Source organism: Tauraco erythrolophus, chromosome 4 (assembly GCF_009769465.1).
Source record: "Tauraco erythrolophus isolate bTauEry1 chromosome 4, bTauEry1.pri, whole genome shotgun sequence".
In the NCBI taxonomy this organism is placed as follows: Eukaryota; Metazoa; Chordata; class Aves; order Musophagiformes; family Musophagidae; genus Tauraco; species Tauraco erythrolophus.
Genome location: NC_141468.1, coordinates 60,820,574 through 60,836,583, shown reverse-complemented (window position 1 = coordinate 60,836,583; position 16,010 = coordinate 60,820,574). Strand labels below are relative to the sequence as shown.

The following is a 16,010-nucleotide window of genomic DNA, read 5'->3' as shown; positions in this document are numbered from 1 at the left end:
TTACTACTGTTCTGATAAGACTTCCTCTATCTCTTCCAATCTTAAGTGATCCTACTATACCAGAGAGAAATCCTGTATCTTTTTAAAAGATTTTTAAATGAAGCAGGCTTATTGTGAAGGAAGAATTGTTTTCCACAGAGAGGAAGATCTTAATACTGCTTGTGATATTGGTCTCCATAAGAAAAGCTGTCAAGATCTGGCATCATGAACTAACAAACCCAGAAGGATGCTCTTGAGTGTATATTTCCAAAATAGCTGATAATGACTAAAGAAAATCCTCACTTTTTGGGGCATTTTTTTCCTGCAGTACTTATTCCTTGTTTTGCTCAAGCAATTGAGGTGCAAAAGCCAAGATTCATTTATGGTATTTAGTTTGATGTTCCAAGAAAAATGTCATTAAAACAAAAGATTGCTGGTTCTTTAATATTTAGCTCTGTAAAACCCTTTCATGTTGAGTAGTAATTTATTTTGGAAATGACACCATCAAATTCACTGCCTTGAACAGTGGTAGATGCTGACCTTTACATTTCTTTAGTTCACGATGTATTGTTTAGTTGTGTTTATATCAGCAGGGCATGATCATAGTCCTTTTCTGCAAATGCTTATTAGTTACTTTTCATCGTAAATGAGCAGTCATGAAAACTGCGTCAAGATTTTAATCAAAGCAGATTTCCAAAGTTCTATTTATTTATACTCCTGTTCCTTTTTTCCTTTCAACACAGTGTGTGACAGGGAGAGTATCCATGCACTCAACCAATATGAATTGAGAAATTATCTAATGAAGAATATAAAACCAATCAACTCAATTTATGTCCTCTTTGTGGTTTTTTTTTGTATGTTTTCATGTTATTTTTTTGTAGTTTTTTTTTTTTTTTTTAATTATTGTTTATTTTTGAGAAGTCCAGAAAGGCAGGACAACTTCCAAAAACTTTTTTCTTTTTTTTGGGTGGGTTTGTTTTTGGCTATCATGAAAGCATATATCGAAGAAAGAGAGTCTTGTCACTCACCATTGGACCAACTGCCTTCTAAAGATTTTGTAGCATTACCTACAAAAGAGAACTGAAGATTACAGGGCAGATGTGTGTAGCTTATCTCATCTAACTTTTGTCCAAAAATTTGGCAGAGCTATAATACATTATTAATGTTACATTATAATAATGACAAGGAATTTAAACATGACTGTATTTGAAAATAAATACTGTAAAAGTGTATTAAATCATTCTGTAAAGCTGATGGTAACCATAAAAACAAAATCTGTTGAAGTATTTAATATGAATGGAAAATAGAATATAGCCCCAAATCACTTTTCCCAAATCAATGTTATCAGTTGCATCTCAGCCTCAAGCAACCACAGAAAAACACTCAACTGCTAATGATGTGTATGCTACAGAAAAAAATATTCCACATATCCTTTGAAAACAATAGGTTGAATGAAAGTATCGTGCAAGCCAAGTCTGCTGTATGTGTTTCTATTTAATGTTCAGCTTCATTGCAGTGATTGTTAAAATGTTATTTCCTTTACAGATTAATCTGTGATGAGACCAGACATCTTTTAAGAATATTATTCATGTTCACTTTATTCTGTCACCTAAAAAGTTTATTCTAGGGCTGGTGACTGTACATAACTATGCAGCGCTTTTCTAGCATCAGGTTCATCAGAGAAGTCATTATTCTAGAGCGTACAGACATGCACAGCCAAAATGATACAGTAGCTGCTGCCCTAGTAAACGTGGTGTTGATGCTGTCGTCAGAATTGATTCAGCTCAGTATTTTTGCTATGTTCCTTTGATTTACCTTTTATTAGTAGTTCATGTATTTTTAGTGATTTGGGACTACATTCCCATTTCTTGTTTAAATTCCATGCTTGCTCTGGCTGTTTGGTTATAGCTGATACTCTCAGATTTCCAAGGTGTACAAGAATTTTCTAACAATGTATGCACTATACAGAAGGCCACAATTTCACAGCTCACAGGCATACATGGCCAAAATAATATAGTAGATGCTGAACTGCAAAATTATATATAACAATCATGGTTCAGTCATCTGAAGATTCTCTTAGTAGTCTCCTTTAATTAATTAACTTATTAGTATTTCTTGCACCTGGATGCTTGCTTTCTCTTCCACCTGGATAAGGGTTGGTGCATAGTATCATAATGACCATGCTACCCATGGGATATGGGTGGGTTTTTTCAAAACTGAGAGCTGACCATGTCAGCTGATGAAACTGGATACTTTCCTAGTGCAGATGTATCTCTTAACGTGTATCAATTTTTTAATGGATATATATTTCATTCATCAATAATAAAGTAGTTATTTGAGCAGAGAGAGAATGTGGGTTAGAGTAGATCCAGCCCGTTTCCTCAGACCAAATAGTAGAAATTGCTTTTTCTACTGTAGCAGCACGATAGTAGAAATTGAGAGAAAACACCTGGTAGTTGAGGCACTGATTTGGCACAGAGGAATATAGCAAAACAGTATTTCAAATCTTAGTTTCTCACAGCATAGGTGAACCCTCTAACCAATCAGCTATCCACTCTTCTGAGGTAGGAATCTGCCTTTTCATCAGAAAAGAAGGTCTTAGTTTTGGTTTAGTTCAGAACAAGAAAATATTGCAGAATCAGAAACTTTCTTAGGAGATTTAGCATTATTCTCTCAGATTAGTGTTGTTACTGCCTGTAGTGTCTAGTAGAGATTAGTGGAATTGAGGAGCTGCTCTTAGGTTGCATAGACAATTTGTCTGTGAGGTTGTCTGTCTACTCATTCTTGAAAAGTGTCTCCACATGAAAAATAAGCAAGTATTTTTGCATTGTGTCATGTCCTCTGTCTCTTAAAAGATGTACCTGCCTTGTATCTAGGTTATCTTTCAAGAGATTTGAAAAGATTTGAATATCCTTTTTATATTTTTTTTGTCAAAACTATGGTACGCATCAAGTATAAACAGTTACCTTAAAAGCACCCCTCCAGTCTTTCCCTTTCACTTGCATTAAAGTTTGCACAGTTCTTGTACTTCCCACAATTTTTTTTTGCACGTGTCAGGAGTGCCCCTCTGAATTTTCATGAGTTCATATATATTCATCTTGTGATTAATAGTTCTGGTCAAGGTGATCTGTTCCTGTTTCCTTCTCAACATCAGGAGAAAGCAAGAGGGTTGCAGTTAGAAAACTCTATTATTGTCTCTCCCACTCAAGGCAAGAGGATAATGAGCCTGACTTCATGTTATGTGGGGTCTACACATTTAGCAGGCCTAATCACGGAAATGGAGTACACAGCAGAGTGTGAAGGTCTGGGGAAATACTTATATCCAAGATTGCCACTTAGAACTACTCTGCTAAGTCTGTGTGGGCAGCAGAGAGTAGCAGATCACTCAGAACATACAGTTCAGAATTTTGTAGCTTCTCCTGGTCCCTTCTGGCCAAGAGACACTGTATCCCCTCCCAAATTCTATAACGGTGCCTTCAGTTATCCAAAGGAGAGATGAGTGAAGTATTTATTTTGTTAAAATGCAATGAAATGCAGTTTACTCTCAAAGCTGATGATTATAGTTGTAAATAGAGTTTTATTTTGAAGGGTGCTGGTTGACTTTTGCTCCATTCAGATGAGAATTTTTGTGATTGACAACAGAAGGAGGAGAAGAAACCAAATATGTATTGAACATGAAAACGGAAGAGAGTCAAAGGCCGAAACGGGGAGGCAAAGATACTAAACATGACAGCTTTTGACTACGGCGCATAAGCTATGCTGCAACTTATCTGCAGTGTTAGGAAATGCTGGTTTCCTCTTCACTTTCTTCCTTTTATTTTCCTCTTGAAAGATTGTTAACTGATGATATACAAATGCTATATCACTAGCCTTTGTGTACCAGGCAGGGCAGTCAGGATTCTCCCTGGGTGAGCCATTACCCTGTCTTTGTAGGTGGTAAATGTAGATTGTTTTAAGCACACGAAGCTGAAAAGATCTCTGCTCTTTCAAGGACTCATGTCTTACTTGCATTGATCCATCCTTCAAAGCTCATTTCCTAATCTCCTCTGCCTGATATTCTGCTACCTATGTTGGACAAGGTTGAATTTCCTGACCATACTTTCTGCTCCCACTTGAAAATTTATTCTTTAGCTCCACCTCCTGGCTCTTGGTCTGTGGAAAGGAGGATTCTTGGGAATCACAAAGCCTCAAGAAGGAATCAGAAGTATTCATCTTAGTTTACGAACGTTAGCATAAAGTTGTATTTGGGGACATTTTAGCTGGGGCAAACCAGAATTTGTTGAGCCCACTCATACTAGCTTTCCACAGAGGCAGATGTTTCGGCAAAGAGGTGGCCAGTGGAATATGTGGCTCATAGTTTCTGCTTTTTTTTCTGGGCTTTTGGTTTCTCAACTGTGGCAGTTTCGATACATGACAGACATCACAAAAGAGTCTTTCTTTATGTCGTTTTTTTCTCTAGTACTTCCTCAATCTCATGGGGGTGGGGAGGTACAAAAGAAATCGTCTGACACTGAAACATTAAAAAAAAGATCTCTGAGGCCTTGCAAAGGAGTCTGGATTCACGCAGGGAGAATTGCTTTGACTGTGTTCATCCTATTCAGCCAGGAACTGCCCAAGAAGCAGAGGAATAGAGCTTAGTCATCTGGATTTAAGAAGCTGAAAACCATGTCTCTTCCCCGACAGCTGCGAGAAAAGAGGTAATGTGTCTCTCCCTCCTTCCGCCTCCCCGCAAGCCTCCATGCGACTGCTATGATCTGTTCATTTAATTTGGATGCAAGCTTCTTTGATTTTAAAAGGCTTCATGTTATCGTACTTCCAAACTATTAGGCTGCTCAGTGTGGAGCAGACTATTTCTTAAACTGAAGTGAACTTTCTTTGTTCTTTTCCTGGGGAATATTCACCACCTAGGACAATAGTGTGTCATTGTCCTCTTATAACTGCAGTTTCCCTTTTACTGGGGTTTGTGATATGAGTGTTCGTGATATGACTAATTATATCTCGATCTCCATAACCACACCCCTCTTCACAGTAAGTGGTGGTATTTATGGTGGTGCTGATTCCTGTCATTCTTCTCACACAGCAAGCTATTGCAAGACTTTGCGTTATCACTTCAGCCTTCCAGATGGGCTATACATTGTGGAAGCCCCTGCCTGGGATATTCTTCTAGCAGAATAAACTGAGCCAACTGCCATGGTTTTTGTATTATCAGAATATTTATTATGTCAGCTTGACATTTCTTAGATTATCCTTATTAAAGCTTCTCTTTCTCTCTACCTCATTGGTTATCCTCTTTTCCTCATTCTTGATCCTTTTTACTCAAGTGTTAATGTAAGTACCACTGTAACAACATTGAGTTGTAAGATTGAAGCAAAGGTGAATTTGTCTTCTGTTTGTCAAAGATGTTGTACCAAGGAGGAGGTCCTAGAGTAAAAAGCATCTGCCAATCTATGCTGTTTTATTATGTGGATAATATAGACAAGAAACACAAGAGTGTGGTCATCTGGCAGCTCTTCAGGTGTTCCTGCAGGGATCCTTCCTCCTCTCTTGCTTCAAATTCAGTGCTTTCTAGGATCTGCAAAGCTAATTCTAACCTTGCCCACTGTCATGTGTTTCTTCTCACATTTTTGACATTTTTAAATAAGTATCTTTATGCTTGCTTCAGGTTACCTGCCGTGACTGGAGGCCTTCCTGTAAACATTTGCTAGGCTACTCGTTCTTTTTTTCAAAGCCTGTTTAAGAGCCCGCTTTACTGTGATGTTTGCAAGAAAACTTGACAACGTTATGACAGCTGGTCCAGGCACCACTAGTTATAGTATAAAACAATACTATGTGTTTGTTTCTTTGCTTTTTTTCCCGTTTGTGCTTATCCTTCTGTTGTTTCTTATCTTACGTGTATAAGGTATATTGAATGTGTCTTTATTAGAGTGTAAGACTTTTAGGAATTAGCTTTGTGCTGTCAGTTTCTACAGCTCCTACCACAACAAGCTCTTTTCTCATACTGTTTCCTATTCCCTAACAGTAATGTAGTCATAATAACAGCATAATCACAGTATATGATGATCTCCTTAGAATAAGAGATACTGTTGCAGAGTTATTATTCTAAGTCTATTAGATGCTATAGGAAAGATTAAGAATGCATCCACAGCTGATCACATTTCCCAGGAAAACCTTACCAGCTCAAGTGTTTCTTTTGTAGTCCTGCTACTCTAGCAAGCCTAGAAACGATAGGGGTGTTTTTCAGGCTTGATGAATCTTTACAGTGGTCACTGACTTGTGCTGAACTTACAGAAACTCAACATCTCAAGATCAGACCTCCAGAGGAAGAGAATGACCCTTCAAGTTTCTAACTTCTTGGTTTCGACACTAGATAATGCGATGTTGCCTAACTATCTTTGTTCTGTATGGCATAGAGACCTCTGAAGGCTAATGCCAGTATGAGTAACCTAAATATTTTGTTCTTGCTTCACAGTGATTTTGACCAGCTTCCAGATGATGTACCTGTTTCAGCTAACATTGCAGATATTGAAGAGAAGAAAGGCTTTTCTAATTATTATGTAAGAAGGGAGATTTATCCTATCTCTGTACGCCCTCATCTGTGACTGGTTTGGTTATGGGAAGCAAAATGCAGTTAGTCTGATGTTGTTGCTTTTTGGCATGAGTAGTTCTGTACAGAGAACTTCTCAGTGTTTCTTTTTTCTGTAATGGAGGTTAGTCTATCACAAATTTAGTCTAAAACTTTATTGTCTGGGTGAAATGTGACAGAGGTATACTCTAACATTGCTTGTTTTCTAAATTCTTACCTAATTTCTGATTTATTTCCTGTTAGAGTGCAGTACATTTCATGAAGATAGTGGGAAAGGAATTCAAAGAGCGTAGACTTCTGTGTTACTGGCAAGTTAGGGTGCTTCTGTATTCACAGAAGTTAGCATATTAGTAAGTGAGAAAAGAGCACACAGGAAGGGAATAGTAGGGAAAAATCACTATGAAAGTTTCTGAAGAGGGGTTTTGGATAAGACCAACTCAGTCTGACTTCCACAGGGTATGCTGCTTTTGCTGGAGGCATTGGTCATAAAATCCTGCCACTGCAGCATGCAGCTTTTACTCTGGAATATAGTGACATTTGATTGATCTGTCTTTATGTTTTCTGAAGGATCTGGCTGCAACATGACTCAGAGGTCAGTGCATGAAAATCGTGGGCTCCTTTAGAGCAAAACAATTTTGGCAACAGATAAGAAATAAGATAGTAGCTGGAGGAGGGGTTTAGAAGTAAGGCGACCAAGTTTTTTTTTCCTGGCCTTACCTTTGGTCAGACCATAATTTCTGAAATTGTGTCCTTTAAAGTCAAAAAGAAGTATGAATGCCTTCAACTCTGAAAATCTATTCGTTTAGATGTCTGTCTGTAGATCTGGATGTCCAAAGCATCCTACTGTAAAATATTTATATTTACCTGCCTAATACGTTTTGTTTGTCACTGAGGGAAGATGTGTAAGCATAAAGCAGTGGCTAGTCATTTCAGATTTCCTTTTAAGATTATATGATAGAAAGCAGCCACAGGGACATGATCCATGGGAAAGCTGGACCCACACATATACCACACTGTCTGGTGTTAACTTGTCATTTTTTTATACATCAGTTTGCAGATGCTTAACTGAAGGCTTGATTTCCACTCTGCCCCTCAGACAATATTCCTGTTACTGGAGCACTGATCTTATATTCCTATTGTATGCCTCATTTTCGTTTGGTAAGTATTTATAAATATGAACGTTAGCCTGAATCCCCCTTCTCTGTTTCAGATGTTTGTCATTGAAGTAAAGGTTAAAGGTGGTGGCAGATACCTGATTTTCCGACGCTATCGTCAGTTCTATGCCCTGCACACCAAACTAGAGGAGAGATATGGGGCAGAGAGCAAAAATAGCCCTTTTACCTGCACACTCCCTGTATTGCCAGGTAAGTGGTCAGTACCAAATGTGTGCACCATTAGCAGATTTCTCAGCCCCAGGCTGTCTCGAAGAGGAGTGCGTTGTAGGGAAGTAGTTGTGACAAGGAACTAGTTCCCAGCTGTGGATGCTGAAGAAGTCAAGTTCCATTACCAGTCCATCCTCTTGTAGTAAAGTTCATTTAGAAACCTAAAATCTTTTCGAAAATATGTATTATCTTGGAGATCCTGCTTTCTCCTCATTGCTTCATTTCTCTGACAGCCTCCATTTTTTTTCTTCAATAACTGTCACAGGTTTTTTATTTTCCAGGAAAAGTTTATGTTGGGGCCAAAAAGGAAATTGCTGAGAACAGGATTCCTATCCTAAATGCCTACATGAAGGTAAAACTTAAGTTTAAGGTAGAGATTGCGCTGAACACTGTAGACACTTACCCCTTGAAATCAGCTAAGAGAGACAGTACTGTTGTAGTCCTAGATATCTGCTTCTCTCTGCATTGTTTTTCCTGAAGACTCAGTGTCCACACTGCGGGACAACCTGCAGTCCTATTCCTCAGATTGTCTGGACTGAAGGATCTGCTGGAATATGCAGTTCACAAAGGCTCATTCCCTGCCTTCATGTATAGAAAGATATCCTTACAATAAAAACCTAAACAACCTATTATGTTTGAGGAAATGGTGAATCTCCAGGTGTTGCATGAACATGGAGCTGGTGTGTGCCCCTAAGGGGCTAGGAGGGTGTGCCTGCTAGTGTACTTTTGAGTGTACCTGCTCTACAGTGAAGACACAGCCAGTAACATCAAGGAGAGAAATTCTTTGTGTGCAAGTTAACCGAAGACCTGACTTTAATTCAGCAAAAGTCTGAAGCACCAGCCAAGACTTCCAATGCTCAAGATTGCCTTCTTTCCACAGCCATTCACATCCTGAAGGGAAACACAAACAGCAATTTATTCCTTTTGCAGTAAATCAGGCACAAAAAGAGTGAAGCAATACCTTGGCCAACTCCAGGAATAAACAGGAGAAACTGTCAGCTGTTCAGCCATGTCCTGCTGAGTTAGGAGGGAGCAGAGAGAGATTTCTGGCAGTAATTAATATTCTTCATGATCCTGTAGGTCAGAGAGGCATATTTGTTGCATGTAAACAAATAGAGAATCAGTCCCTCCCACTGTTACACTCTGCTTCCTACTTGCTCCTGGCACAGAACCTACTCTGCCTACCCGTTTGGGTGTTGATGGATGAAGAGGTACGGCTGTTCTTCTACCACTCAACCTTTGATAATGAACAGGTGCCTCACCGACTGAGACGGCTTCGCCCACGGACACGCCGAGTGTAAGTGATTGACATGTTTTTCCAGTATTGCTTGATGTAAGAGATGCTGTCCAGTTTTGGGGGGAGAGATGAGGATCGCCACTGTGTTTCCCAAGTGAATCCATGAAGTTCTAATATTAAGATCTTTGTGGTAGAGTGAACACAGAGTATTTCTTGTTTTCAGTAACCTCAAATTTTTAAAGTGGATGTGGTACTTGCATTAAAGGAAAATTCCAAAATGAGAGTATAGTTTGCTTTTAAAAAAATGCTACTCAGCTCTATCTGCTGATAATTCTTTAGTGGTACTTTCTGTTATGATGTGCAGAACGTATAGACCAAGCTTAAGGACATAGGCTTGCACCATTGAAGTCAATGTGGGTTTTGGCACTGAATTCAGTGAGATCTGGTTCAGACAGTAAATGAAGATGAATACTCAATTTGTTACTGTCCTTCGTCTAAACAGGGGCCTGTCCTACATAGCAGCATTGACACCCCTTTGGAGAACTGCTAAGTAGACATCATACTTCATTACCCTTCAGACAAATTAATTCTTCTTTCAACACATCAAAGATGGACCCTCTTCCTTTCACTTATCTCAAACAGTGCAAAAACTGCATGTGTGTATGCATTCCTGGATGTCTGTATGATGGCAGCGTTTGAACTGAATGCCATAAATGCTAGAAACAGGGATGCCCAGAAGACAGAGAAGGGGCGCTGAGCAGTGCTGTGGAAAAGAGGCCCAGGATACTGACTGTATTGAAAATTCCATCTGTTCTCAGCAGCAGACATCATCAGATTGCTGCTGCTCTGCGCTGGAACTGAGAGAACTAGGGCAATGTTGTTGCATCCGTATTTATTTACTTCAGTGCTGCACTCAGATTCTCATGCAGTTTCTCCAGTGGGGTCTATGGCTTGCCTGCCTTTTAAATAATGAAAATGCAGACATTGTGCTACTGATCGTGTAGTATTTTCAATGACTAGAAAGACATACTTACCTCCCTGTTTTCTCCTTTCTTTGCAGTAAGAGCAGTTCACCTCAAGTGCCTATTTTTGACCGCATGGCAACTCCACGGGCTGAGGTGAGTACTCTGCACAATCTGTCATAGCAGATTAAACTCTGTTTTACTTTAGTATCTCATCGATCAAGTTGCCTTTTCCAATTATACCTTGGGGAAAGAAGGGAAAGTGAAATTGACACAGGAAAGCAATTGATTTTAACAACAGGGAATGAAACAAAGAATGGAAAGAAGTGTTCTGCTCCTCCTTACTGGAATAAGAAGAAGGTCCATTGTGAAGTTGGAATGACAGAAGGTTCAAAATTGAGAGACATGGACACTTTTCTGCCAAATGGTCCACATTTACATAGTGATATCCATAAATTAAATTGAAAACAGGCACAAGCTTAAGTCTCATTGACTTCGCATATGTTTAAAAGCTTTGCAGGTGAGGCACCTTAGTATTTTCTGTAACATAAGTGTTCTACTGAAAAGTGTTCATGGTACTTTGCTGTATATTGTCTTAGTATTAAGTACATGGAACTGCTTTGTAACCAATACTTGTCTGAGCATGGTCTTGCTTCCTGGAACATGTGACTTTGCCATGTAAGATTAAAAAACCCATGCAAGTGCTTTGAGGTTTGTTGGTTTTGTTTTTTACCCTGAGTAGGCAGGTCTTGGATCAGTCATATCTCTTGGATTTTATCTATCAATTTATTAGTATTGAATATACTTACCAAAACTTTTCAATAGATGAAAAAAGGCTTTTGAAAAATTTAGTAGGTAGACATATGAACTAGTAGCACAACAGTAGCGATTGTCTTTCTTATTAGGAGAGCTCTAGGCATTAAGAAGACCAAAAGAATCACCTCAACACAGAATAAACTACACCTTTTCATTTTTGCTTCTCTAAGAGCATTTAAATGGCTACCATGTTCTCTAAGGACAATGGGGGAGATGTGCATTTTTGATAACTCGGACACTTTAATTTTTCAAGAACAGGATGTCAGGGTGGTAGCATGTGCTTACCTCCTTTTTTTTTTTTTTTTTTTCTTTTTCCCCTCTGAAGGGGTCATCTAAGTTTCATTTTAACTACAGGTGTCACCAGACTTCCCCAAATCTCTCAGTTCAGCACACAGGCCTGAAAGTCGGTGTGAAAACAACAGTTAGTTACCCTTAAATTAGGACACAACACTTCTATAATTTTTAAGGCTTTGTGATATTTTGCAGCAAATCCGGAAGCTGTAAAACTGCAACCAGAAATAATATATATTTTTTCAGTTCTCAGAATTTCAAGTTTTCAAGTTGTCAATTGTTTTCAGCTCTGTTGGCTTACTTGCTCTGAAGTGTTTTCAACGTCTTCATATTTATTTCTCTGGTGCTCAGTGTCCTGCCACTTCAAAAATTCTAGCATGTAGCCCTGTCAGAGCTGTGTTTATCCTAGTGATTTCACCACTTCTTCAAAGCCTTTTCTAGTGTGATGAGTAGGAGAAGAAATTGGGAGAACTGCAGACTGCGGTCACATGTACGACCTTACCCCAGATATACATCTGTGATCATGAAGTGCGTACTATCCTGCTGCTTTATGATTTCACCCTAAGAACAGTACAGAAAGAAAGACTCACATTTGTAACTCTGTGAATTAATAATGTCAGTGTTATTACTTTCCATAGGCACTATTTGATTTTTCTGGAACCAATAAACTGGAACTCAGCTTCAAGAAGGGAGACTTGATTTATCTACTCAGCAGAGTAAACAAAGACTGGTTGGAGGTAAGACTGCAATAGCCATACTGAATTATTAGCATACCTTGAAATATACGAGTAGAAAGGGCTCTCCTTTAGTCCTTAGGACCTGTCTCCTCCTTTCAAGGAGAAACTGTATCATAATCAGGTCTTACTGTCAAGGATAAATCCTTGACTCCAAATTTGAAATTGTTTCCTTCCTTGGTGGTTTTGAGCTTACAAATGTTCTGCCCTCTAGACTTCGGTTTTCATTTGCATTTGCTTCTACTGGAATGTTTTAAAATTCTTTGGAAGTGATTAAAACACAAAAAAAGCCACAGAAAGGAGATGGAAACTCCATTTCAGCGATTAATTGGTTTCTTGCCTCAGGGTGAGTTGCTATATACTTCATGCTTCATACCACAACACACGTCAGCCTGATTAGAGAGAACTTGGGCAATGCAGCAGTGTTCTGCAAAAGGATGAGGAGAACATACTGTGTGTTTACTGATACGATATCTCTGCTCACTCAAACACCACAGCCTTCCTTGGTAACCATCTGACTTTCATTTTTTACACACTGTTTCATTCTCCCGCCTTGTATTTGACTAAGCAGTAGTATAATCTTTTTGTAGGGATGACATCAGGTTACTTCCATAGCCTTTCTTTTCTTGATTACAGTAGAAAAATTCTTACTGTTGTTTCCATGGAAATTAATTGAATTCCAGAACTCATTGTATGTGACAAAAATGTCATGGTTTTCTTCTTTCTAACACTTTCTGTCATTCCAGGGAACAGTTCATGATGCCACTGGGATTTTCCCATGTGCTTTTGTGAAGATCATAAAAGATATACCACATCAGGAAGACACAGTTAATAAAGTTCGTTGTTATTACCATGATGAGACTATGAGCACTATCCGGTAATAAGAAAATAGTCTTCCAGTTTACTGTTGAAGAAATGACAACAATTCTCTTCTTTATATGTAATGATTAGATTTGTTCTTGTTACAGAGATATCTCAGTGGAAGAGGATCTGAGCAGCATTCCATCATTCAAAGATCTCATGGAATTGATGAGGTACAATGAAAGCAGCTAGTTGTACGTTTAATATCATTTAAACATTTGTCAAGTCCCTTGTCAGTCCTAGATTTTTCACATTCTGCTTGGTCATCACCATGTTTTGAATGTGAAATACTTTTCAAGTGTCTTGAAGTTGTGCTTTGTCTTGGCCCACAGTCATCTGTGCAGACACTAGAATGGGATGCCACACACTTGTAACTCAATTATGCTGGGTGGAAGTTTCCATTTCTTCTTGTTCTAAGATCTGAGCCATATCCCCATGCAAGGATCTTTTGTCTAATATACTTCTTCAGGATGCAGGACACCACCTTCTAACACCTGTTAAACAAATGTTAAACTAGATTAATCTGGTGTTGAACATCAAAACATTGCAACATCCAGTATTAGTAACACAACATCTGTGCTAATACTCTTCCATTCCTTAACCTGCCCTCTCCTCAAAAAAAATTGACCATAAGTAGGGAAAAGTGGGTAGTAACTACAGTCAACTTTTATGTATGAGAATTTTGTCAAACTCACGGATTACTTGTGCCATGCATGTGGTGCTACTGGAAATGGTTCTTGGTTCTGACAGATCACTTATCTTAAACACAACACAGCAAGAGTGTGGCTGCATGATTTCTAGTACTAGCTGTATCAAGAAGGCCAAGACATCCAAGGCTTTGTGTGGCTTTTAGCAGAATTAATTAGATTACCAGTATATTGTTCATCATGCAGTACCTCTTAGGCATTCCTTGATTTCTGAGGATTGATCAATTTCTTTCCTAACAGGCGGGAGTTTGACCAAGATGACATTGTTTTGAATTACCAGGACCTTGATGGTGATCTGATCCGGTTGCTCTCCGATCAGGATGTTGAACTCATGGTGTCTCAGAGCAGGAGAAGGCCCTCTGAGAAGCATTTCTTCCCTTGGAAGTTGCACATCACTCACAAAGATGACTTGGATGTCTACAACACTAGTCCAGGAATAGGTGCTACTCAAACAATAAGAGCAACATAAGTGCTGTATAGAGGTGTTCCAGTAGGTAGCTATGCAGTCCTTCTGTAATCTCTCTCTGCAGACAGTTTCCTTTAACAAGCCTTTGAAGTGAGCTTGAAAAGAGTAATTTTTAGTCATGTTTTACCTTTCAATGTAAAATCTGTACTTAGTTAGCTTCTTCAGCTTTTTAGCACTCCTTTGTAATAGAGATGTCTACATAGAGACCACAGAAAGTGAGGAATAGGGAAGTAAAGTCATTGGCCGTATTCACAAAGCAAGTGAGTGTTAGCCTGCAACAAAGGTTTAGCTTACAGAGCACCAAGACCTGCTCTAATCTCTGTTCTCACTCCCAGAGTTAATTATTTGTCCAGAATGTCTTCATAAGCTTTTTCTAGACGGCCATAATTTTCTTTTCACTTGCTGATATGAAGGTTTGTGTGCCAGTGCTTATGAATGTGTAATTATTTCTGTCAGGTGGGAGTATGACTGGGTATTCAGAGTTTGTTCTGGAAGCATCAAGAAAACTTTTTCATATTTCAGTGAAGAAATTGCTGCCCGTCTTTGCTGTCTTCTTTCCTCTGACCAATATTTTTAATTTGGTGAATCAAACTTAGTACACCTGTCATGTTCATCATAGGCCTCTTTGTAATTGTACAGCCTACTTCTTTGTGCATTCTGGGAAAATTTGTGGGATGCCTAATCAAATAGCAATTTCTTCTCTATCTATCTTCCACTTTCTGACACCACATTCCAAAATAGAATTATCAACGAATTACTGTATCAGAGTCTTCAGCAACTAAAGTTACATATGAGTTTATTTTATCAGTTTCTATTCAAAAGTGGGTTTTTTTTGGGGAGGATGAAATAATTCTGCTCCCTTTTTTTTTCTTTGCTTGAAAGTGAGATAATTTTGAAGAGAGTTTAAATGTTATCTATTCAGCCTTCCTTAAAAAAAAATGTATTGCAATAATTTCTTTAATGGTCATGCAATTAAAATGTTTTTTTTTTCTTCAGTAAATTTGCTGCTGCTTGTAAGAATTACAAGTTGTGTTTTACATAAATTGTTTTATACCTAAAATATTATATTTTAAAACCACCATGCAGTCATGGTGTTAAAAAGATACCACCAAGTATAAATATAATCATTAAAAGATAAGAAGTTAGAAGAATTTTCAACCTCCATGCTTTAGATTTGACTGTTAGTTTCCGTGGCATTAAGCTACAATTCCTCAGTTTAAAAAATTGTTCTTCTTGACCTACTGCCAAAATTTGTACAGACAAAAGGGAAGATTAACTAGTATCTGAAGGTACTAAGAAACAGTTAACTAACAATGCCCCTCCCCAAACTGGCAAAATAATGTTTGCTCCTTTTCTTAGATGTTACCTGTAATGCTATCAGGTAACAAGATATTCAGCAACAGCAAAAGTATTTAATGTGACTTATCCTTTAAATTTGTGGTTTTTTTTTTTCCTAATGTATATACATAAACTTATTTATATACATAAGCTTTAATATTGTATTATCTGTAGCCATGCATTTATGCATATAAATGTATTGGAAATAAAGGAAAGAATTTATATTTAAAGTGTATCTTTTGCTATATTGGGAACCATAAATAATTTCTTATTTGACACTTAATTATTTAATGCATCGTTCTAGCAGTATACCAATCTTGTACAGACTCATATAAGAAATGCACTCTCCAAAGAGTTGTAAGATGTGATAGGCCATATCTGTTTTCCAGGTACAAAAGTTCCACCTGAAGACTATGTACGTATTATGTTTCAGAGGCAGTAAGATATGTTCAGAAGAGAAACAGATTATGTCGTCCTTCTTTCCAGTGGCGGAAGGTTTTAGTTGACATTATTTTACTAAAATGTTACAACATGTAACTTCCTGCTTCAAAGGCATCATAGCAATGCAGTTCAGGAGGGAGATGAAGCAATATACAATGATGTTAGTAATCTTACACCATGTGATACATTAAAGAAATAATTATAAATTTGAAA

The 16,010-nt window shown here is 38.1% G+C and overlaps 1 protein-coding gene across 1 annotated transcript; it reads left to right on the top strand.

Annotated features, from left to right (window-relative positions):
* The first annotated feature begins 4,573 nt into the window (after nt 1-4,573).
* NCF4 (neutrophil cytosolic factor 4) lies at nt 4,574-14,385 on the top strand. The gene is made up of 10 exons (XM_009988866.2): nt 4,574-4,676; nt 6,449-6,533; nt 7,773-7,926; nt 8,226-8,296; nt 9,114-9,241; nt 10,242-10,299; nt 11,889-11,987; nt 12,731-12,861; nt 12,953-13,018; nt 13,793-14,385. The coding sequence occupies exons 1-10, from the start codon at nt 4,645-4,647 to the stop codon at nt 14,019-14,021; spliced, it is 1,053 nt and encodes a 350-aa protein (XP_009987168.1). The 5' UTR covers nt 4,574-4,644; the 3' UTR covers nt 14,022-14,385.
* Nucleotides 14,386-16,010: the final 1,625 nt, after the last annotated feature.

Coding starts and splice junctions, on each gene's coding strand:
- NCF4 (XM_009988866.2), top strand. CDS start 4,645: ATGTCTCTTCCCCGACAGCTGCGAGAAAAGAG. Junction 9,242..10,241: donor CGCCCACGGACACGCCGAGT/GTAAGTGATTGA, acceptor CTTTCTTTGCAG/TAAGAGCAGTTCACCTCAAG. Junction 10,300..11,888: donor TGGCAACTCCACGGGCTGAG/GTGAGTACTCTG, acceptor TACTTTCCATAG/GCACTATTTGATTTTTCTGG.